The sequence below is a fragment of the Setaria italica genome, chromosome VI (genome assembly GCF_000263155.2).
Source record: "Setaria italica strain Yugu1 chromosome VI, Setaria_italica_v2.0, whole genome shotgun sequence".
NCBI lineage: Eukaryota > Viridiplantae > Streptophyta > Magnoliopsida > Poales > Poaceae > Setaria > Setaria italica.
The window spans coordinates 34,152,345-34,175,289 of NC_028455.1; the positions used below are offsets into that span (position 1 = coordinate 34,152,345).

At 44.2% G+C, this 22,945-nt stretch overlaps 3 protein-coding genes across 7 annotated transcripts; all 3 read right to left on the reverse strand.

Annotated features, from left to right (window-relative positions):
* Nucleotides 1-882: 882 nt before the first annotated feature.
* On the reverse strand, nt 883-3,035 carry LOC101779118. Its single transcript, XM_022827451.1, has 5 exons — nt 2,953-3,035; nt 2,017-2,854; nt 1,716-1,874; nt 1,316-1,595; nt 883-1,139 (listed from the first exon to the last, which is right to left on the reverse strand). The coding sequence occupies exons 2-4, from the start codon at nt 2,833-2,835 to the stop codon at nt 1,338-1,340; spliced, it is 1,236 nt and encodes a 411-aa protein (XP_022683186.1). The 5' UTR covers nt 2,836-2,854; nt 2,953-3,035; the 3' UTR covers nt 883-1,139; nt 1,316-1,337.
* A 780-nt stretch (nt 3,036-3,815) lies between these two features.
* LOC101779524 (retinoblastoma-related protein 3) lies at nt 3,816-10,370 on the reverse strand. Of its 3 annotated transcripts, none has more exons than XM_004973988.3 (18): nt 10,082-10,370; nt 9,200-9,304; nt 8,960-9,087; nt 8,775-8,871; nt 8,620-8,666; nt 7,667-7,862; nt 7,479-7,545; nt 7,188-7,367; nt 6,888-7,078; nt 5,918-6,800; nt 5,637-5,775; nt 5,471-5,543; nt 5,214-5,390; nt 5,003-5,122; nt 4,769-4,904; nt 4,568-4,683; nt 4,346-4,461; nt 3,816-4,254 (listed from the first exon to the last, which is right to left on the reverse strand). In XM_004973988.3, exons 1-18 carry the CDS (start codon nt 10,196-10,198, stop codon nt 4,104-4,106), a joined length of 3,039 nt encoding a protein of 1,012 aa, XP_004974045.1. In that variant the 5' UTR covers nt 10,199-10,370; the 3' UTR covers nt 3,816-4,103. The 3 variants fall into 3 exon arrangements, with proteins under 3 accessions (XP_004974045.1, XP_004974046.1, XP_004974044.1); XM_004973989.3 differs by having other exon boundaries at nt 4,568-4,680; nt 6,888-7,081; XM_004973987.3 differs by having other exon boundaries at nt 6,888-7,081.
* A 1,977-nt stretch (nt 10,371-12,347) lies between these two features.
* LOC101780732 (DNA polymerase zeta processivity subunit) lies at nt 12,348-18,888 on the reverse strand. 3 transcript variants are annotated; one of them, XM_004973991.3, is made up of 6 exons: nt 18,389-18,863; nt 14,115-14,239; nt 13,945-14,025; nt 13,743-13,855; nt 13,245-13,434; nt 12,348-13,121 (listed from the first exon to the last, which is right to left on the reverse strand). In XM_004973991.3, the coding sequence occupies exons 2-6, from the start codon at nt 14,140-14,142 to the stop codon at nt 12,916-12,918; spliced, it is 618 nt and encodes a 205-aa protein (XP_004974048.1). In that variant the 5' UTR covers nt 14,143-14,239; nt 18,389-18,863; the 3' UTR covers nt 12,348-12,915. The 3 variants fall into 3 exon arrangements, 2 of the variants coding, with proteins under 2 accessions (XP_004974048.1, XP_022683601.1); XM_022827866.1 differs by lacking the exon at nt 18,389-18,863 and adding an exon at nt 15,208-15,345; XR_215443.3 differs by lacking the exons at nt 12,348-13,121; nt 13,245-13,434; nt 13,743-13,855; nt 13,945-14,025 and adding an exon at nt 15,208-17,170 and having other exon boundaries at nt 14,125-14,239; nt 18,389-18,888.
* Between the last annotated feature and the right edge of the window lie 4,057 nt (nt 18,889-22,945).

Below are 22,945 nucleotides of genomic sequence, written 5' to 3' on the forward strand. Positions count from 1 at the left end.
ACGTTTCACTGTCAGTAGAAATAGATGCTATGTATTGTACACACTACATGCCTGGAAGGCCAGAGCCCAGGCGCAACAAGAGACCAGAAGGAGAAAAGGGAAACAGCTACTCTAGGTGATTTTTTAGATTAAGGAATAAAATTCCGGTATCATTGTCTTTTTTTTGAAACGAATGGTATGTATTATTGTCATCATTATAATGTACAGTTGCATGACATATTACAAAAGGCAGATGACACAATATATATTCCATCGTCATATAATGTTTTCGCTACATATCGGCAGTCATTTTTGCAGAGTTAGATCTTCACTTTCTACTGCATATATTATTTTATTTGATTTGATACTCGCGTACAGCAAGAGACTATCTTATATACCTTATACTCCCTCCGTTCTTAAATATATGACGACATTGACTTTTTTTCTTTTGTTTGACTATTCATCTTTTCTACAAATATTTTTGCAAATATATAAACCTACAAGGTACATTTGACAATATATATAATGATACACATTTACTTTAATTAACTAACTTGATCAATAGATATTGATGATTAAAATTGGAGTAAAAAGTCATCGGGCGTCGTCACCCATCCGTGTCAGAATTGCAGGGACGCAAACGAGAAAGAGATGCAAGTGATAGCGAGTTGGAGGCCACGAGGAACACATGCAGAGACATGAACCATCAGTAGCTGCTCCATGTTTACACCAGCATCAAGGCACATGCTACCACACCAAATTAGTAAAAGTACTACTCCCTCCTTACTAGTAGAATGTAAGAAATTTTTGAAATATATTTTTGTAGTGCATTTATTTGGTAATGTAAAATGATAAAATTTTCATAATCTTTTGTTAATGTTAGAAAAGTTGAAACTTAGGATAAAATTAGAACGTCTTATATTTTGGAATGCAGTGAGTAGTTCTAGTTCTGAGTGACCTTGTAATGGTGATTCATGTACACAAACATACACTCTGCATATACGTATATCTTTATTTTTGTACAGATATATGGATCGTACCCACATGCTATATATACGGAGTAGTATATACTGAACGATGATGATTTTTTTTATTCCAGCTTCTTCATGCATCGCTTGTCAGTTTTCATAGGTTGCTCCACAGCCATGAGGGTAGGCACCCTGAAAATTTTGGAAGAAATAAAGAATTAATGAACAAATTAAAGGTCTGATTAAAAGGCATATCCATGCAAAATTTCAAGCTTGAGGTCGCAAGAGAGATGAGATCATGCAGAACGGCTAGGTCAGAATACATGCGTGAGAGTTTCAGAAGCCTGCTGCAGGTAGCTGTAACTCACATGAGACCGGGAAGCTGAAGCACTACAGCAGGGACGGCTTCGTGTCGGGAGCCGGCCGCTGGTGTTCGGCGACGAGGATGTAGAAGAGGCCCATCACGCCCGTGTGCCGCCGCTCGCTGCTGTAGTTGGACACCACGGTCAGGGTCTCGCCGTCGCGCACCGTCACGGCGCCCGGCGCCGGGTGGTAGCACGTCGACATGCCGACGATGTAGCCCGCCTCGTTCCCGGCCTCCTCCCCGTCGCCGTAGGTTGGGATGGACTCGCAAAGAAGACGCCCATCCTGCGACGACGATCGTTGCCATGCAAGAATATTTGTGACTCCATATATAGTCGATGTAGCTGTCATTTACATTGGAGACACAAACTGTGTTTTTCCATGGGAGGTACTACATGCATGTACCTGGCCGTGCAAGGAAGAACCTATGCCAGCTGCATGCTGGTGCGCGACGCCGAAGACGAGGTCGCCTCCACGCGGGACGACTTGCTTGGCCACCTGAACATGGACGCAATCGTTCTTGGCCCGCCTCTCCGGGCTGCATTCCTCGACCTCGTACTCAACCTGCACAAACAGAACAGGCTCGCTAAATCACAAACCTCAACCACAAAATTTGAATCAGAGAGTAAGCATTTGAATGATGCAATCAAACTCTCCAAATATCAAAAAAAAATAGAATTAAACTTCCCTACTTGAGATTAAGTACCTTGCAACCCACAGGCAGAGGTCTATGAGTGGCATCGAAGATGTAAATCTTGACCGGCACGACGGCATCGCTCCAGTCGAGCCACATCACGGTGTACCGGAAGAACAGCTTCCTCGCCTCGCCGTCGACGAACCCTTCCTCCACCCTGCACCGAGTCTGGTCGTAGCAGCAGAGCAGCCCGCCGGCGTAGTCGTCGGCGATGCGGCGGCCGTGCTCGTCCACCGTCACGTTGTACAGGTCGCACCTGCACTCCGTGCACCCCATCCTGTCGGCGGCGCCGCGCGTGTCTATGGCGTGCACGTTGAGCATCCACCGCTCCTCGTACCCCTCCGGCGGCGCCGCCGGGTCGCCGGCCTCGACGCCGTACGGGTCGGGCACCCACGTCGCGGTGCGCCGGGTCTCGGACCCCAGCCCGTAGTACTGCCCGTGCGTGTCGCCCTCGCACACGCCGGAGTTCCTCGCCGGGAGCGTCGCCGGGCGGCCCGCGGCGGTGGCGTTCGTGGCGGCGTAGTACGGGTGCACGACCCAGTGGTGGAGGTAGGCCTCGTGGAGCGGGACGGGGGCGCCGCGGTCGTCGACGACCTCGCCGTTGAAGCTCTTGAGCGCGACGTGGCCCCGGGGGAAGGCGATGTCGTGGTAGTACTTGTTGGCGACGGCGCCGGGGCGGAGGAAGAAGGGCGGGGACAGGACCGTCATGGATTTCAGCCGCCGGTGGCCTCTCACGTCGAGCGCTGCCTCTGCAGACGGAAGCTCGGCGATGATGGCGGATGAGAGTGCGACGATGAGCAGCACAAGGAGCACCGCCACCGCCATTTTCATCTTTGTCACCAATCAACACCTGCAAAAGATGATCATCCATGAGAGATATGTACAACTAACGGCAAATTGATCCAAGACGAGGAAGACGACGGCGAAATATGCCGTGCTCAACTCAACTGAAAAGGAGGCGCCAAAAGCTGCGGTAACATGAACACAATGCAGTCATGTTGCCTCTTAATAAATAGGCAGATGACTAGATAAGGGCCCCGGGCAGATGACTAGATAAGGGCCCCGTAGCCCGTGGGTTGCCGTCTCTAGTCTGACCAACCCACCCATTGACTTTGACTTAGGGGTGTTTGGATCTTTAGTGCTGACTAAAATATATGTCACATCAAATATTCGAAGGCTAATTAGGAGAACTAAACATGAGCTAATTATAAAACTAATTGCACAGATGGAGTCTAATTCACAAGACGAATCTATTAAGCCTAATTAATCCATCATTAGCACATGTTTACTGTAGCATCACATTGTCAAATCATGAACTAATTAGGCTTAATAGATTCGTCTCGCAAATTAGTCTTCATCTATGCAATTGATTTTGTAATTAGTCTATGTTTAATAATCCTAATTAGTATCTAAACATTCGATGTGACAGGATTTTTAGGAGGTGCTAAAGAAACAAACACCCCCTAAGTTAGTCCGGCAACCTGTCCAATGATCTAACTGTTAGCACATACCTTAAAATATAAATAGATCCACGTACCAGCTCCACATAATCTTAGAATATGTATATTTTAATCCTATAAGCTACCTGACATGGCATCATTGATCCTATAAGCTACCTGACATGGCATCATTGGAGGAGGCCTAACAATTTAGGAGGTGCTAAAGAAACAAACACCCCCTTAGTCCGGCAACCTGTCCAATGATCTAACTGTTAGCACATGCCTTAAAATATAAATAGATCCACGTACCAGCTCCACATAATCTTAGAATATGTATATTTTAATCCTATAAGCTACCTGACATGGCATCTGTGAGGGAATCCACAAGACAATGACCATTTTGCATTTACAAAACTTCTCAACTTGTTAAGTTACATGACTACTATGGTACTATCTCCTACAAAAGTGAGGGAGGTTAGGGAGAGCTCTCAGGGCAGGCTTTCTTATATTTTACAGCAGGTAGAGCTGCTCACAGAGGAGTTTCCCATGTCAAGAAGTAAGCGGAAACATAAGGGCATCTAATATCTAACTCTGATCATCTGGCACCTAACAGTTTAGCATAGGTTGTGCTGGATTGGTGATGTAGCGTCGCAGAGTCGATCACGGGTCAGATGGCTCACATTTCACCGGCGTCTTGACGGGAGCCACTTCCATGGCTGCAGGCTTGGCATTTTGATCGCTGCTGAGGCTGCTGGCAACGACCAGATCGCTGACAACGTCGAAGTTCAGTCGTCCGCTAACTTTCTTCCCGCTGCACACATTGCAGGCAATACGCACATCAGTACTCTGTTTTCTTTGGAAGTTGAATGAACAAACCTTCTGCGAACTTCCTGTAGTTTTACCTATTTAGTCGGTTGTTGATAGCCTTCAGGTCCTTGGAAGGGCTTTGAAACGCATAGGTACTCTCACCAACGCATGCATAGTAGCTCTTTGAGCTTGGGGAGAGCAAAGTATCCATCTGGAGAGTTCAATTATGAAGTTGTCACGGCGTTGATAGAGGATTACAAAATAGTTCAATCACATGAAAACGTAAAGAGACACAAAAAAAATTGACAGGAATATACCTTTGATGATCGAAGTGGTGAAACGTATACATTATGAGTAGCAGAAACCTTCTTCGGAGACATGTCAGGAAGGTTTGGAAAACGAGCTAGCCGTGGAGATTCTGGAAATGGACCTACTGATACAACACAAACACTTCAGAAAAGCCTTTATGGAGTCAACACTAGGATACTGTTGCTTAATTTCTATATATAGGTGCATACCATCAACAGGACCTTTTTCCTCTTCTTTCTTGTTTGGACTAGCACCAGGTCCTACCTCCACGAGTAAAGGCTTGACAGCAGGAATAAATACTTCATTGTAGAAAGTGATAATATCGACATGATCTTCTCCCATTTTCTGGCAGGATAAGAATTCAGTTAGACAAACTTTCTAACTTGTTGTGATTTGAGCAACTTAAAGAAACCCTTAAAAGCTGAAAACATGATGGAACTAACCCCATTCCGGCTTCTCGGGGGCCAATGCACATAAACACTTCGGAAAACTTGTGGCTTGCATTGAGGTTGTTTCCTGTACCCGAAAATAATCTCCTTGAACGAAAGTTCCAATTGAGATATCTGCGAATTATTATCAACACAAAATTTAATGGTTATAGTAGGATATATTTGTACCTATGAATTTTGGAACTAAGACAACTGCTACATGTACCTTAGCAACTCCATATATGCTGCACAATATGATCTGGTCAATATGCCTGTTAAAGAAAAGAGCAGTTTGTTGGGTAAGGATTTGCTGGACGAGGGAATACACTCGCTCCAGAACTTGCTGAGAAAGTTGCAATCTTTCACAGAGACTTCTGATTCTAATGGCTGCAAGTTTTGCTATCTGCAGGGATAAAGCAATATGAAGTGAACAGCAAGCATTTTATCTCATCACATTATGATGCAACATAAAGGAATACTTACCTTGCTAAAGAATACACCTATTCCTGTCTCTGCGCATGTTTCACCTCCTGCTGCAGGATTTGGTCTTGTTGGACTGCAATAAGAATAAGAAAAAGGAAAATTTCACTTAAGCATCCAGCTGACAGTCACACAAGAGTATACGAAGAAACAAGGAAGGAATACTAACCTTGCAAAAGCTGATTGAAGAGGTGGTGGCAACTTCGATCTGATGATATCCTTGACTGGTGATCTAAATGAATTGCTGTCCACCAGCACATTTCTTCTCTCAGTGCATGCTCTTTTGGGGGATCTGATTTCATCCTTATCTGCAGGAACCATTAACATGGAGGGCATTCAGTCACTTATTCGTGTAGTGAAAAGTGGAAAGCCAAAGAAAAACTGTTAATTATTAACACTTCAGGAACATGAAAATAGGCATTATACTGATGATGGCTGATAAAATGCTACCTGGCGAATGCTCCTGCTTTTGGAAGGGAAGAGGTGGCAGCCCACCCAGTGAGATATTATGATGTGCTGCAATGGCATCAAGTGAAGGCATTGGTTCAGCCAGTAAACCTAACCGGTTTATTTCTGCAGACAGTGCTGGCCTTGCAACAATCAAGGAATTGTACATTGATGAGCCTTTCTCCCATGCCATGCTCTCCAGAAGCCGTTCCTCGAGAGAATTCAGATGTCGCTTCAACTCTCTGGGAAGTGTATCTTCATGCCTAACAAAACCCTCTATGACTTTACTCAAGTCAAAAGCTGTAATGCCAGTCTTCTCCAACACAGCTGGGAACATCATAGTGACAGTCTTGTGAGTTGCAAGAACTAACTCAGCAGAACAGGCAATCATACACCGATGAAATCGCTCATTAGACAAGAGTGATGTAAGATTGTTCCCGTTCCCGCTCAAGATTTGTGACTCTGCTCTACACATCGATTCCAGAACCCTGTAATATAGCTTAAGGGCTTCCATTTTTCTTTGTTCTGTCCAGATAGCATCCATCCTATTTGCAGTTCGCACATTGGTACATATGCGTTCACCAAATGAACTGCTTGTGAATATGGCCCCAAGTATAATGCCAGCTCTGCGAGTAATGTCTTCTGTTAAATCTTTATCACATGCTGAGAAGAAGTGCAATAGTTCCCCAGAAGGTTTTGAAGGAAGGGGAGTTATTGTAGTCCGAAGCCACTTGGCAGTTGTCATGGCTGTGCTCACAGGAGTAATAGGAGCCATCTTTGAGTTGCCGAAGCTGTTGCCTTTAGGTGATAAACAAAAACGTGGAGGAGACATTGGACTTGGGCTTGTTATTGATTTTGCAGGTGAGGCCATAACATCATACTTTCTCTGAAATACCATGAAACAAATAGGATTAAACATTTCAAAGCTTTCAAATAATGAAGCAATGGATAAATAATCTTACTAGTTAGCTACCTTTGTGCCTGGTAAATTAATGGCTCCACCTGACAGACTTCCACTGCCAAGCAAACTGTCCTCATCATTAGCAAACATGCGCTCATCTAGCTCTCCTTTTGAGTTAATTGCATTCTCATATTCCTTTTCCAGGATTAGCAGACTTGATTTCAACAAGTTTCCCTGAAGCAAATCCTTAAAAACTGTCAAGCCTTCTGCATCGAAGAAGAAATTTTAGTGAGACTGGACAGTAAATAAGCACGTGAAACAAAAACAGTGAATACAAAACATTAAGTTTCTGTTTGCATTGCAGATCTTTACCTGGATCAATAAAAGATAAATTATCCTGTTGACATTCTGAAGCAGAGCATGGCTTATTTTTAAGAATATCCATTATGACAGTGTTTGTCTTCTCCAATGCTTTGCTCAACTCGTCTTCTGAGGTATGATATTTTTCACACAGAGAAGCAATAAGATTGACTCCCCTATCTGACTTCTTAACTGATTCAAACCAACAAAGAGAGCAAATCAGTTTTAAGCCATGATTACTATAACTAGCAGAACATGATTAGCAAACAGTATCTGTAAAAATAAAGAGTTGGTTTCCATTACCAAAGTAGGATGAATCATTTATGTTGAAGCTCCTTAGCCGCACAGGAACATGAATGATAAGTACAGCCTGCAGGCATGCAAAATAAGAAGTATTCATTACTTTCAAGTTGACTAACACTATACATCAATTACCCTACTGCATGATAAGAGAAAACACTTGTGAATTTGATCATAGCAGATGTCCTTACCAACACAGAAACCAGTCCATTCGTGGATGTCACAAGATCCTTGAATCTGCTGAATGTTTGGATTCTTAGGACTAAAAAGAGCAACCATCCAAAGCGATAATAATCTGAAGCCTCTTGGTTGTTTGATTCTGAAGAGTTGTCTGAAGGCTTGGCATCATTTGACAAGAATAGCTCCTGGTATGCACGCTTGTAGTACCTGAACCAAACAAACATCATGGTCATCTATCCAAACATAGTTCATAATTGCTCCTTGTAGAGTGGAAGCTATCAATTGGAAGGAAATAGTAAAGCAAACACCAGCATAAAGTTAATGTACAGTTGATAGTATTGCCAATGGTCTTCAAATGAGATTATACATGAAGCTTGAAAACCTATGAAGCATTGTTGCATAATTTGCTCACAATACTGTTGACCTAGTTGGATGGTATCACGGTCCGTAATCATCTATATATCCACAATGACTCAGCAAATGGGATGGTTTTAGAACTATTTAAGCAGAATAATGGAAATTTTAGACTACAGTTTCAAGCTTTCTAGGATGCAATTCCAGAAAAGTTGGATAAAAGAGAAGAAAATTTTGGGACCGCAGAAAAAGAACACTCCAAACTTGGCTAGCAAAATGTTTAAGGTATCAGCCTTTACAGGGGATATAAGAATCCTAGAATATATGCAAACGGTATATGCTGTTAGGAGTAGAATCCTTCAGATATACGCCTACTCAGGTTATTATATCTAATATAGCTATAATCCACTAAAACTTGACATTACATTTACCAAATGCTCCAATGTGTTTCAGATTCAGTTCAGTAACACTGGTAAAAAAACTCACTCATGGGGAGAGTAACACTACTAGTAATCAATATTCTAGCACGGAAATTTACAAAACAGAAGGATAGATATTTTACATTACGTGTAGCCAGAGGTCGCAAAAGCAATAGAAAGTATGATTTTACCTGCTTAGCAAGCTTAAATGGACAACGTTCGCTTGCAGTTCCTTCAACTGAGCACAAAACGAGGAAATGCATGTCAGTAATAAGATAGAAACCTAAAACATGTTCAATTCTGAAGTGTGTTCTAAAACAGGGGGGAACACTAATTACATATATACCTCAAGCCTCTTCTCCCAATCTGAACCATATAGGCCAGTCAGGACGTGCGCAACCTTTATGCAGAACTGTGGCATCTCCTTGAAGAAATCCACAATGCTACATGGAACCAACAGAATAAATATAGAGATTAACCCAGGTGAGACATAATTTTTCTTCGGCCAGACAAAATTAGCAGGATTCTTACTTGAGCTTACATGCCCTCAAGATCTGGCAAAGTGAGACACCCCCATCTTCCTTCGACCTCCCTGCTTTGCTGAGCCTTGACACACAGTAAAGGACACAGGCAGACCAGAACCTCTCGATCTCCTCGGGCTATACATAATCCAATAGGTAGCAGAAACACAGGTTTTAGACATACATCATGGTCCTGAAATTGTATGGAAGCAGCAATTACTAAACCAGAGATGAAGAAATGCAATATTACCGATCCACCACCCAAGGAAGACATGCTGGACTTGAGGATGCTCTTGGTCTCCTTGAAAAGTTGCATTGCCTGCCTCGTCGTGCTCTCGTCCAGTCCCAGCTTGCTCTGCTCGCCAGAGAACAACAACAGGGTAATTCAAAAATTAGATTATAAGAGAATAAATCAAAAGAGTAATAGCAGTGGTAAAATTGAGCACTACAAGGTTACGCATATCCATTCCTCCTTTTAGAAAAAAGAACAAGCATAATAACCAAACTGAAAGGTACCAAAAGAAATCACTAATAATAAGAACAAAAGGACGGTAAAGCACAAACTTGAAGTGTAGAAAACAAGAAAAATCTTCTAAAGACTGTTCATTTATTCGATTTTGAAAGGAGCAGACACAGATAAAACGGAACTGCCTGTAGCAGAACACAAAAAGACTCGCAATCGAAAAAGGGGGAAAAGGACATATTTCTACAAATGACACCAAAACCGAATAAAGGATTGGAAGGGATCCTTTATCTTATAAAAAAAACAAGTTGGAAAGATTCACGGGCCGAAGAAAAATGGTTGAGGTAACCTAAAATGGTTACTTCAAAGACCGGAGCACAGCCAGCAAAGTTCACACATTCCCAAAAGTGGAAGATGCAAAACCAAAGGAGAGCGCCAGATCCAGCACAAATCAACTCCAAACAACAAAACCCGCCCAAACCTTCAACCTTGCATAATTTCTTCCCGAGGAAACCCACACGAGGCGGCTAGAACAGATCACCAGGGATAAAAAAAAAAAAGACGCGCCTTGGGCGGAGGGGGGGAACAAATCCCTAACGCCCAAGCAGAGGCCCCAAAACCCCAGCCCACCGGAGAGGAGCAAACGCCGCGGCATGTGAGCGCGCGTACCTTGCACAGGTCGGCGAACCTCTCCTCCATGGACGCGGCGGCGGTGCCGGAGCGGCCCGAGGCCCCGTCCGTGACCCCAGACCCCGAGCTCGTCGACGGCTTCGCGGCTCCCTCCATGGCGCCTCCCTCCCTCCTTCGGCACCGCCAATCCAGACACACGAACCCCCTGATGCGACCAGACTCTCCCTGCGGCGGGAGGCGAGGAGGCGGCGGGCAAGGACGCGGGGGGACGGGGAGCGGCGGCGGTGGCGGTGGCGGTGGCGTCGTCTGTTGGGATGCGCGCCAAAAAAGAAATTCGGCTCTGTGCGGGCGCGCGCGGACTTTTTATATCGCGCGGGTAGCTTGCGCGGCAAAACGGATCCCCCTCGTCTCGCTGCGCGGTGGGCCAGAGGCCGGCGGGCGGCGACGCGTGGCGGGGTCGGTTGGTTTTGGCGGGAGAGAGGGGGCGATGGCGGGAGATTTTGGTGGGAAGGGATGGGGATGGAGACGGGCCGTGTGGGGTCGGGGTGGCCCACATGGCAGGTTTGTGGGGATGGGTGTGTCGGGATGCGGGACGCGACCACGTGCGCCGCGCGGCTGCGGCGGGCAGGGGCAGAAGCGTCCGAGGGGGGAAAAAAGAAGTGGATGGCCCGAAGCGGAGAGGCCAGAGAAGCTTGCAGCGCACGAGTCCAATTAGCCTCGTATCGAACGCGACACGACTCGTGAGAAAAAAGAAAGAAAAATTGTGGCCATGTTTAGTTACTCCCAACTCCCAACTTTGACACTATGCAAAAAGAAGATTCCCCATCACATCAAACTTGCGGTACATGCATGGAGTACTAAATGTAGATGAAATTAAAAACTAATTGCACAGTTTTATTGTACTTTGCGAGACGAATCTTTTGAGCCTAATTAGTCAATATTTGGACAATAATTCACAAATACAAACGAAACGCTACAGTGTGCTACAGTGCTGTAACAGTAATTTGGCACCTCCCAAATTCCCCAACTAAACAAGGCCTGTACTCCCTCTGGTTACTCCGTTCCAAATCACAAGTCACTTCAACAATCTTTTAAGACACAGACCATTCTACGAACCATTTTATATTTTGGATACAACTTAGCACTTGTCACATCGGATGTTTGGTGTTAATTAGAAATATTAAATATAGGCTAATTACAAAACTAATTACACAGATCGAGTCTAATTCACAAGACAAATTTATTAAGCCTAATTAGCCCATGATTTGACAATGTGATGCTTTAGTAACCATTTGCTAATGATGAATTAATTAGGCTTAATAGATTCGTCTCACAAATTAGCACATGGTTCTACAATTAGTTTTATAATTAACTCATGGTTAGTCCTCCTAATCAGCATCCGAACATCCGATGTGACACTGCTAAAGTTTAGCACCTAGTATCAAGTAACACCCACTACTGTAGCATATCTTCTTCTTGTCCCCTTGTTTACTTCCCTCCAAACTCCCAACTTTGACACTATGCAAAAAGAAGATTCTCCATCACATCAAACTTGCGGTACATGCATGGAGTACTAAATGTAGACGAAATTAAAAACTAATTGCACAATTTTGTTGTACTTTGCGAGACGAATCTTTTGAGCCTAATTAGTCAATATTTGGACAATAATTCACAAATACAAACGAAACGCTACAGTGTCACATTTATGGCAAAATACCAAATTTGCATCTCCCGAGTTGGGAAGTAAACAAGGGCCTGTACAGCGCCAGGTTTCAGGCTCTTCTCATCAGTTGGATCGACTGACTAGTGACACCCGCCTCGGATTCCGCTCTGGCTGGCTTTCTCTGACGGTGTCTGAAACACGACACATGCCCGTGCCGTGACCTCGTCCTTCAATCTTTGCTGCTCACCTGCCTACTCTGCAGGCTGCAGCGGTACAGTACAGCATCATCCATGCTGCATTCGTTTTTTTTAAAGGACATTTGGCTTATTTTCCTGCCGCGACACTTTGATCAAGGCCATGTTTAGTTACTCCCAACTCCCAACTTTAACACTATGCAAAAAGAAGATTCCCCATCACATCAAACTTGCGGTACATGCATGGAGTACTAAATGTAGATGAAATTAAAAACTAATTGCACAGTTTTGTTGTACTTTGCGAGACGAATCTTTTGAGCCTAATTAGTCAATATTTGGACAATAATTCACAAATACAAACGAAACGCTACAGTGTGCTACAGTGCTGTAACAGTAATTTGGCACCTCCCAAATTCCCCAACTAAACAAGGCCCAACCAAAAGTGATGGACGCAATAATGCAACAAGATCCGCAGCTCAAATTCTCTCTCCAACGATATGTCTGAATCTACTCAGAATCTGAGATATGAACAGCTGGGGTTACACTACATGCCGGATGCATTTTAGTCGCATAATCTCGTCTGCCAAATGGCCCCGACAGGACACCATGTGCATTCTACTACATGCAAACTCGACGACAAATAACCTACCTCTAGAGTAGCATGAAGATGAAGCCGAGCCTTTCAGAAATGGGAACCGGTTAAGCTCCAAATAAATCTCGGCTGTCACCTCCAAGCGAAGTTCAGAACCATACCGTCTATCGTTGTGAGCGCAGGATACCTACCCATATGGAAGAATTAGCACTGCGGCGGACTTTGAGATCGCCAGGACCAAGGACGACAGCGAAGGACAGTCCTTAGCACGGGTCTGTCCCTCATATGCTCTTTGGATCCGCCCGGGACGACAAGGAGCCCTCTTAACGGCCTGCCCATCTCATGGCTGCATCAACAGCCAGGACCTTTGTCCATTTCTCTAGCCTGATTGTGATTTCCACTCACAGCACAGACACAGTTCCTGTTACCCCGTCGGATTCTTTGGTTCCGTGGGGCTAGGGTGTTCCAAGTAAAGCTGCATCTTCAGAGGGTCACAGCTCACCGACTTGATGGGGGTAATCTGAGGAGGCTGCATCCACAGCTTGGTGTCCGTAGGGATCCACAGCTGAGCTTCTCGGTCGCCATCAGCAGGGAGGGATCGGAAGTAGGCAGTGATCTCCCAGCTGCCATCTATCAGAATTCACAATGCAAGCATGTTACTCCATAAGATCTCTTTTACCAACATGGTTGACTTTCACGCAAGCCTTGCGTTAGTAGAACAAGGAAGCCTAAAATAAGGAGATGAAAGAGAACCTGACGGAAGAGACTTAGTAACAGGTTCGGCAACAGTCAGTTTGATCAAGAAAGCTCGTAGAGCAAATTCCAGGTCTGCCTCCTCTAGCTTGGAACCATATGATTGGTTTACTGCAAGCTTGAAGACAAACTTCTCGATCGGTACATGCTCCTTGTCATAGAAGATGACTACAACCCTCTCAACCAATCCCTGGATTGATAAAGAAAGAAATTAAGATTATTTGCTAGCTACAAATGAAGAAGTAGAGCCCACCTGGAATATTTCTACAATCTAGTACTTATCAGAACATCAAGGATTATCAACCCTGAAAGCTTCAATTAAGCTTACTGTGAAACAATCAGTAAAAAAAGGAGACAAAACAAGTAAACCTAAGAAGTTATTTTATACTTCAAAACAAATTGTGAGCTACTAGTTATCTACTTGGTGCAATTTAAAATATTGGTGCACTTAACTGCAGCAGAAGGAACAGTCAGTTAAGGAAGTTGGTTAAAACAAACCTTCTGTATGAAAGGGAGAAGCCCAGTAGTGGTGGAGTGAATATAGCTAGCAAGTTCAGGATGCACTGCTTTCTGGACCACTACATTCATGTACCTTCTCCTCTCAAAGGCACCTAAAGATACATTTGTTTAATCTAACAAAACCTTTGCAAGAACAGAATTATTGAACCAACTTAAACGCAAAAGGAAGAGGAATTCTTACGAGGAGGATAGAAGCCTTTGAGGAATACAATGCAGCTGACAGCTACCTCAAGAAATTCCACAACCACTTGTGCTATTTGACCTATTTAAGTGAACTCTAGTAACTATTAAAATTTAAAACAGCAAAGCCCAACTTTTGGAGAAAAAGACAAGAAAACTAATAGTAGCAACCTTGAGGAGTTCGATTCTTCCGATCCATTACTCCGTTCAGGTGAATTCTTCAATTTGGGAATAGGCCAAAAACTTATTTTAATCAGAGACCCCTGCTTGTTTATATTCCAGTGATTGGCATAGCCCTACAAGCCAGTGGACACATGATAAGCCACCAGATGGTTGTAAAGCTGAGAAACAAAAATTCAGTTCTAAATCAAATATGGCCAATTACATGAGCACGAGAAAAGGAACAAAACCAACACAATGGACAGCTAGATGACTGCAGCGTAGCAGTGAACACTCAAGGTCATCATACCATAAGAGTGGACATTTCTCATCAATGCTGCTACAGGAAATATTTTTGGCTAACACAACATGTTACAGCAAAACACATACAGAAAATGGTCCTGAAAGTGTTCGGAAACTGGAGGACAAGCGAATAACACTGGTGACCTTTGTTTCTCTCATTTATGCTAACAATATATGTCCCCAAACTTCCAGTTACGTGTTAGCTGAAAGTTCAGACTTTGGAGTTTAATTTTAGTCATAAAGTGAATTGTCATCCTACAGTAATTCCTGCAATATCTAGTTTCACGAGTGACGTTACCTGCATATAATTTTCAAATCAAGCTAGCTCATATAATGATGGCTGAAACCATTCACCATGTTCCAACTTCCAAGGATTCATAAATCAGATAAGACAACAAGCGAGGAATAACTAAATAAGAGCTAACTATAAATAAATCCCATGGCACCTTAATAGGAGCATCAACATCTAGTCCTCGCTCCTCAATGAAACACATAAGACAATTTAAGTTGGTCATAGTAAACTTTAAACAGAAAAGAAAAGGTGTGAATGTGATATTTGTATATAAAATAGTTGGCACTTTCAGATGTTGCAGAGAATAGGTCACAGTGCACACTGCACGTTCATTTACATGCTAGTTTTTTTAGACCCAGGCTACCACTATTTTTTTCCTTTTCCATATGCTTGGGGAATTAATCCAAATGAACACATCCCAATTTCTCTGACATTGCCAAGGATTCAAACGCTAACCATCAAACATGCTAGTTGTTAAGTTAAAACAACTTGAAAAATGAAATTTCCTACCTCCTGAAGAAATAAAAAAAAATGTAAACATTGAACATTCTTTCCACTCCATATCAAATCATAGCATCGTACATTTGAAATCTGTCTATCTAGTTGCCACAAAAATATCTTAACTTTCATGCAAGTAAGGACTCTGCTACCAATAGCTCATTAATCCCCAAAAGAATATTATATATAGCTTCTGTCTCAAGGTGTGATTCATCTCCTGCAAAGAACTCATGCACACATCCGTCCACTTCAATGAATGAGCAACCAGGCTGCTTACTCATCCTACTGCCATCCATAGATGTCCGCAACTTATTCACATCACCCCACCTTGATGTAGTAGCATAGACATTAGAAAGTAAAACATGCCCTGCACACTTTTTTGGCTCCAATTCTAGGATCCTTTCTGCTACATATTCTGCAAGTCCTACCTCTCCACAAGCTCTGCAGGCAAACAACAACGACCGCCATACTACCACATCTGGAGCAATAGGCATCTCTTTAATAAACTGTGCCGCCTCTGTCAAAAGTTTTGCACGGCCCAAGAGATCAACCATGCATCCATAGTGTTCGATCCTCGGTGTAAGATGGTAGACCATGGACATACGCTGAAAGTGATGGTACCCTTGTTCCAGTAACCCTCCATGGCTGCAAGAAGTAAGGACACCCAAGAAAGTGACCTCATTTGGCATAACCTTACCCTCTCCTTCCATCTGAGCAAACAAATCTAGTGCTTCACCACAGAGGCCATTAACAGCAAAGCCCATTATCATTGCCGTCCAAGAAAACACATCTCGCTTGGTCAACCCACTGAATATCTCATAAGCCTTTTTTATATCCCCACACTTTGAGTACATATCAATCAGTGAATTCTTCACAGAAAGCTCCTTCCCTAAACCATGAACGTCACAGTAAGCATGAACATAACATCCTAAGTCAAGTGCTCCCATTTGGGCGCATGAAGACACAACAGTAGCAATAGTAGCGTCATCAGCCTCCATTCCAGAAATTTGCATGTCCCTAAAAAGCTCAACAGCCTCTTTAAACTTACCCAACTGTGTGTACCCAGAAATCATTGATGTCCAGCAAACCACATTTCTCTCATGCATTCCATCAAACACCTTGCGAGCATCTTCAACCAGTCCACACTTTGCATACATACTAATCAGAGAGGATCCCATATAACAATTGATTCCAACCCCATTCACCAGAGCTAAAGCATGACACAGCCTCCCGACCTTCACTGTGCCTGTCCTGGCAGAAGCAACGAGCGCATTCAGCAATGTGACATCATCCAGCCTAACTTGCTCCTTGGCCATTTCACCAAAAGCCTGCAGAGCTTTATTGGGCATCCCACCTCGTAGGTATCCAGCAATTATTGTGTTCCAAGAAACTGCATCACAAGCTCCTTGGGGAGCAGAGTCAAGAACTAGTCTTGCAGTAGCTGGATAGCTACAAGATGAGTACATGTTGATAAGAGAATTAAGGACAAATGTATCAGAAACCAAACCGAGTTTGACAGAAAGGGAATGAAGCTGCGCACCAACAGAAACAGATGGGAGGCGAGCAGTGGCAGAGAGAGCAATGTTGAGGGAGTAGTTATCAAGGGTCATATATCCAGAGTGGCGGAGCAGGGAGAGGAAGGAGAGGGATAGAGATGGGACAGGACCTGAGGAGAGAGATCGAAGGACAGAGTGGACAAGGGGTAGCTTGAGGAGAAGACCCGAAACGATTGCACGGGAGAGGAGGAGGGGAATATGGCATTGGGAAAGGTGTGGGATTGGAATTGAAAGGATACATTTGTTTCCAGGGAAAGAACTTTTGGCAATGTAGAAGGGCTTTGATTTCCCAACGATTATTTGTGAAATTGTGCTCATTAAAGACAACGGGGTCAAAAAGCGAGAAATTGCGCAAAGTGGATGTGTCACTGCAGGCAAGCGATTGGAGGATACAGAAAATTGTTGTCCGACACTGAAACCTACATTGCAAAGGAACCTGACGTGAGAGGTCAATAGATCATGTCTTTCTTTCTGCGTGGCCAGACTGTTGGCCATGTATCTATGTATAGGGCCAAGCACTCAGGTTCAATTCAAGAATTCAGCAATTTTTAGAGCTTACTAATAATCAACAGAACTACTTTGTGACTTTGAGCTGGTGTGGTATTCAGCAAGCTGGCACAGTCAGGAATTTGTGAGACCCAGGGAAAATTCAACGATTAAGACTTGAGGGACAACGGGACAATATTGACAACAGCCTCCACCGCAGCAGCAGCGGCAAGCTTGGGGACGGTTGTTGCCATGATGCCCATCTAGGCATCTAGAGATGCCACAGCATGGCGCATGATTGAGGAACTCAGAGTGATCTTGCAACAGCTCCTTGGTGCGGTAGAAGTAGCAACTCTCGATGGCTGATTTTCAACATGAAACAGAGCAGTGTAGGAAGCAAGCTATCAACAAAGACCTAATTACAAGCATGAATGCCTACGCCTAATCCTCTTACACACTGATCTTTCTTCTTTTAGTTTAGCTTTGAAGCTAGCAAGGTTATTGCGTTAGTCGTTGGCATAGTCCTCTGACACACACAGTTCGATGGGTTCACCGAACTCGACTGCAGAACAATCCTAGTTGTATCGTATCACACAGGTAAGCACTAACAACATGCTTCTCCTCGGAAGCCACATTGAGAAGTGGACCATCTGGACAGAGAAGCCATCAAACTGTGTGCAGCAAGAGGACTATGCAGACTACACTTTCCATGTGATCAAGAGTGGTCAGTATGCCAGCCTCAAAGCTAAACTCCACAGGGAAAGAATTTTGTGTGTGAGAGCATTAGTTGTAAGCACGCACGTATGTGATTAGACATCTTTGTTGGTAACTTGTTGCTATGTTGCTCAGTTTGAGGTCAAAAATCAGGCACCAAGAAAATGCTACTTGGACCACAGCGAGGAAGCAGTGCCCACGCTATAATTTCATTGTTGGGCGTACACATTTGAGCTTCAAATTCTCATAATGCTGCAAATGCAATACCCCAAACTACAATTCACATGTTACATAAAGTCGACAAGGCTACTTCCAAATTCAGCTAACTAGTAACTACGCACGCTGGCACGCATTCCCAGTTGCAAATTTGCAATAAGCAATAAGACAAAAAAATGTTTGCTTAAAAAAAAAGACAAAAAAAATAAAGGGACTACCACCTTGTCAGCTCCTCCTTGACTGCGGTCGTCGTAGATGCGCAGGCGCAGCAGCCCGCAGCAGTTTGGCTGCTCGGTGCCTCCCGGTCCGCGGGCGGACGGCCGGCCGGCGCTCCAGGGGACGCACGGCTGCTGCAGCAGTGCAGCTCCTCGGCGGTGAGGGGCAGAAGCGAGCGACAGGCCCGCCGCGGTGTCGCCAGCTGCCCTCGTCAGTGGATTGGGATGTTAGGGTTGGAGAGGGCCAGATGTGATGGGGAATCTAACGCGAACGGGAGGCGCGGTCAGGCTCAGGCAGGCGGAGGCGGAGGCGGAGCAGACGAGAGGAGGCGCTCGATCTACTTCCAGTTCCAGGAGGCGGAAGCTGCGGAACAGGACGGGGGAGAGACGGAGGAGCACTCCACGTGCAAATGAATGTGGGCTGGACCGTTGAGGGCTTGGGCCCATTGGGCCCTCCTTGGGCTTAAGTTTCTGATGATTCACAAGGCTGGCCCATCTAGGCATGCCAACCAAGGATAAATTTTGGTTTTGAACACAAAACACAAACTCTTTCCAGAGGGAAATCAACAAACTTTTTGTCAATTAAGCCAAAACAAAACTTTTGTCAAGAATTTCCTGTTTTCTGCGATTATGTGAATCAGTAAATCGTGGTGCCATTTTTTACACCAGAAACATCGCAAGTAATAAGAGATCCTAAAACACCTAGTGCCAGTGGATTGTGGAATTGGAATGAGTATCCATTCTTCAAAATAAAAATACCACATGTCCGACCAAAATCAGTATCAAGTTTATCAACTGTGTTACTGAAGCCCTACATGTCAGTATATCAGAGTCTCACAGATGATTATTAGTAACAAAATTCAGATAGAACAATCGCCAATTCTTCCCCCCAAATATTCAGTAGGGTTCCTAGACTCTGATTGTTCATATTCAGTAGGGTTCCTAGACTCTGGTTGTTCTATCTGGCGAAACATAAGAGCTCATCCAAAAAAGGTGGGGCCTGTTAATGAGTAAGAGCAATCGGGATTTTATTCAACAAGCCAAAGCACATCACACGCCTTGTGTTCTTTGGCAATCAATGTCTCTAAAAAATCGTTGGTGATACAAAGAGGTATGCTCTTCTTCTGCCTCAAAGTCCTCCGCTTGGAGGCCTTTGAGGGAGAAGGAGAGAAAACTCCTTGAAGACCACTTCTTCCTCTTCATGGTTCTTGTCTGCGAGGAAACCATGGAAATGCCTGGGTTTATATAGGCCATAAAGGACATCATTATATTCCTCACATGAGGTGAGTCATCTTTGTGAAATCTCAGAGGTGTTTCAGATGCTTCCACGTCTTTTTCCTAGTTGCACCACCTGGAGGCGTATACTTTAGGAGCTTGGACTTTGGACAACACCAAGAATTAATTACTGAACATGGATATAGAGTTTCTGTGATCTGAAATGTGACGCTGAATTCCTCAATGTTTCTTCATAATTGCCTGTGAAACTTGAAAGTATATTAACAATAAATGTATCAAACAGTATGGAGACTGCAGGATGATTATTTGTATACTATATTTTTACACGCGAATAAATTTTGCATCCAATAGCAACTAGTCCAGTTTTTTACATATGAGGTGATACAAAAACGTACGAATGGTAGCACTAAAGGCAGAAAAAAAACTAAGTATCAGTTAGATAGTATCTAGAAAGTAACTACAGAAGATTTGGATAAGATAGCTTTCAGGTAGCCACAGCATGAGGCATAAAAAATATTCTGACCTGATAATGCTTTTGGAGATTCGGCCAAAGCTTCAGGCTGGTTGCTATCACACAGTTGACCTAACCCTGGCAAGGAGCAAGAGCCAACAGAATACAAGATGAAGCAAAGCCTTGTTTGACATTCTTCCGCACTTGCATACTTCACGCGTCCAATAACAGCCACATGACTTCTAAGAATATATGACCTGATGCCATGAGAACGTTTTCATGAGTCCTTAGAGTTCTGCTTTCAAATTTCAAAGATCTCCTGCAGTTACTTATGTTTAGGGACCATCAAATGTGCAGAGCCAATTTGGGTAAAAGAAGTAAGGTTGCATAAATCCTGCTGACTGATAGATTGCATATCACTCATGTAGGCTACAGTAGTTTTGTGATATGGCACTATTAGCCGATAAATGAATTCAAATTAAATTGGACACCCACATGCTTGTTTCCAAGTAGAATTTGAGCACTATCAAAGTTCTATCATCTATGTCATGCAGCACAGCATCAGGGGCTAGGTAGTCCAATATGGAGATGCCTCAGCTATGAAATGTGAAAGCTCGACTCTTCAGCGTTGTTTTCTCAAGGTTTTTCCATATGCAGAAATGACTAATGTTGATATAGATGATCCAACTTAAAGGACAACAGAGTTGAGCATGAAAAACAGGCATGTTTAATTCTGCACTCAAACTCTATGATTGGGGTATAACCATGCTCCTTGAACTCCAAATTCAGTAGCCCAAGACAAATTCAACACGCTGTCATGAAGCTCGACGGTGACAAACTCCAACATGCTGTCATGAAGCTCGACGGTGACAAACAACAACACGCTGTCATAGAGCTATACCAGATCAGATCCCTTTGGTTCCATCTGCAGAACAATGCATGGGCACTTTCTAGATCCCCATATTTTGAGTGCATATCATCCAGGACAGCCACAGTATGGTTGTTCAAAAACTTCGAGCATTGACGATCCACATGATCTAGTATCCAGCTAGCTTGAGTAGGTACCCCACATTGCGCGCAAGCAGCAGCCACAGTGGAGATTGTCATGTAGTTCGACTCCACCTTCAGTATTGCACTCTTGCTCTACTCTGCATCATAAACTTGAAGAGAGCAACTGTCTGTGCAGCCATATCAGCGCCTGAATAAACGCCAATCATCACATTCCATGTGCAGCATCTTGCTCTCTCATTCCATCAAACACTGCCCCCGCAGCATCCAAACTGCCACTCCTGACACTGGCATACCCAGAGATCATGGCGGTGCACACAAAAGTGTCTGCAGCTCCATCCAACTCTGCAATCAAGAACATACTCCTCGCAGAGTCCATGTCGCCGCGTGCAGCGTACTAGCCGATCATCTCCACCAGCGCAATCCCACCTTGCCAACGGTCATGTACCCTGCGAGTCCATGTGTAGTCTCCTCTCTCTTCTTAATGAAAAACGTGCGATTGCACGTTCTCGAAAAAAAGAGGAATAAACTTGGAACTGAGATGTACAAGGACACTCTGCTCATGCCCTCCTGAGCAAGGGCAGAAGGCAGCGCCATCAGGTCACTATGCCTGGGAATCTGGGATGTCCACCTGAAGGGACTTGCTGAGAAGATCGACAAAACAACATGATCTGAGGCATTTGAGCTCAACACCTGTTTGTTGCATTGGCTTGGTTGGCGGTTGGCCTGTAGCGAGGTGGGAATTAAGCTTCATCTAGCAAATGCAGAGTATGGTTCCTACCTCTTATGTCTTCAGGTTTCATGTGCCAGGAAAGTTCAGAACAAGATAAACCTCTACAATTTGCACACACAAAAAAGGTTGCAATTGCTACTGATGCAGTAGGTCGCCCTAATTCGCTGATCATGCCTTCATTCCCTGAAAATTATGTACGAAGTATTTCTCTTCCAAAGCACAGCATCGGAATTTGAAGCACTTGCCAATATGCAGTGAATCAAAATATTATGAAAGCCCTCACAGTTCAAGTCCTCCTTGAATATCTTCAGCTATGGGACTTAGTGGATGGAGTGGTCCTACAACAAGAGGTACCAGATCAGTACATATGGAAGCTAACTCGGTCTGGGTTGTACACTAGTAAATCTGCATATGCTGCATTTTTTGTGGGAACACAATCAAGTTTGGCCCCTGGAGAAGGATCTGGGAACCTCCCCGCTGCAAGTTCTTCATTGGTTGGTTTTCCACAATCGGTGTTGGACCGCTGATCGCCTCGCAAAGAGGGGGCTGGCGCATCCCGAGGCTTGTCCTCTTTGTGATCATGCCGAGGAGACCATTCACCATCTGCTACGAGTATGGGCGTTGATCTTTCAGCAGCTAGGCCAACATGCTCACACCAGAACCTTCTGCGTCTCGCCTCTCTAAGTGGTGGTGGTTAGCAATCTCATCTGTGCCCAAGGAAGTGCGGAGAGGCCTAAACTCGTTGATTATTTTAGTAGCTTGGGAGGTCTGGAAGCACCGTAATTCCTGTGTTTTTGAAAATGCTAGGCCTTGTATTCAGGAAGTTTCAGGGCTGTCCACACCGAAGGTACCCTTTGGTGCAGTGCTGGAGCTAGAAAGCTCCAGGAGCTCTTGTTAAGGTCGCCGACCTTGGGCATTTAGGCTCGTTAGGTCCTCGGTCGAGTTCCTAGTTTCTTTTGTGGCGCGTCGGCTTTAGAGTGGGTGTGTGTTTGGTGTTCTGGTTCCGCGTACTTTTATTCTACCTTAATGATAATGAAATGAAATGCTACGTAGCTCTCCCGCGTAGTTCGAGAAAAAAATATTATGAAAAAAGACACCCCCTTTTTCATCCAAGATGTTAGCAAACAAAAGCGCA

Excerpts from the sequence above, each read along its gene's own strand:
- LOC101779118 (XM_022827451.1), bottom strand. The coding sequence starts at position 2,835 with ATGAAAATGGCGGTGGCGGTGCTCCTTGTGCTGCTCATCGTCGCACTC. Across the intron at positions 1,875-2,016 it reads CTCTGCCTGTGGGTTGCAAG|GTTGAGTACGAGGTCGAGGA; the intron begins GTACTTAATCTC and ends CTGTTTGTGCAG. Across the intron at positions 1,596-1,715 it reads GTTCTTCCTTGCACGGCCAG|GATGGGCGTCTTCTTTGCGA; the intron begins GTACATGCATGT and ends TCGTCGTCGCAG.
- LOC101779524 (XM_004973987.3), bottom strand. The coding sequence starts at position 10,198 with ATGGAGGGAGCCGCGAAGCCGTCGACGAGCTCGGGGTCTGGGGTCACG. Across the intron at positions 5,776-5,917 it reads AAAGCAGGAGCATTCGCCAG|ATAAGGATGAAATCAGATCC; the intron begins GTAGCATTTTAT and ends TGGTTCCTGCAG. Across the intron at positions 4,255-4,345 it reads ATCAACAACCGACTAAATAG|CGGGAAGAAAGTTAGCGGAC; the intron begins GTAAAACTACAG and ends CAATGTGTGCAG.
- LOC101780732 (XM_004973991.3), bottom strand. The coding sequence starts at position 14,142 with ATGGATCGGAAGAATCGAACTCCTCAAG. Across the intron at positions 14,026-14,114 it reads GAAGAATCGAACTCCTCAAG|GTCAAATAGCACAAGTGGTT; the intron begins GTTGCTACTATT and ends TCACTTAAATAG. Across the intron at positions 13,856-13,944 it reads CAAAGGCTTCTATCCTCCTC|GTGCCTTTGAGAGGAGAAGG; the intron begins GTAAGAATTCCT and ends ATGTATCTTTAG.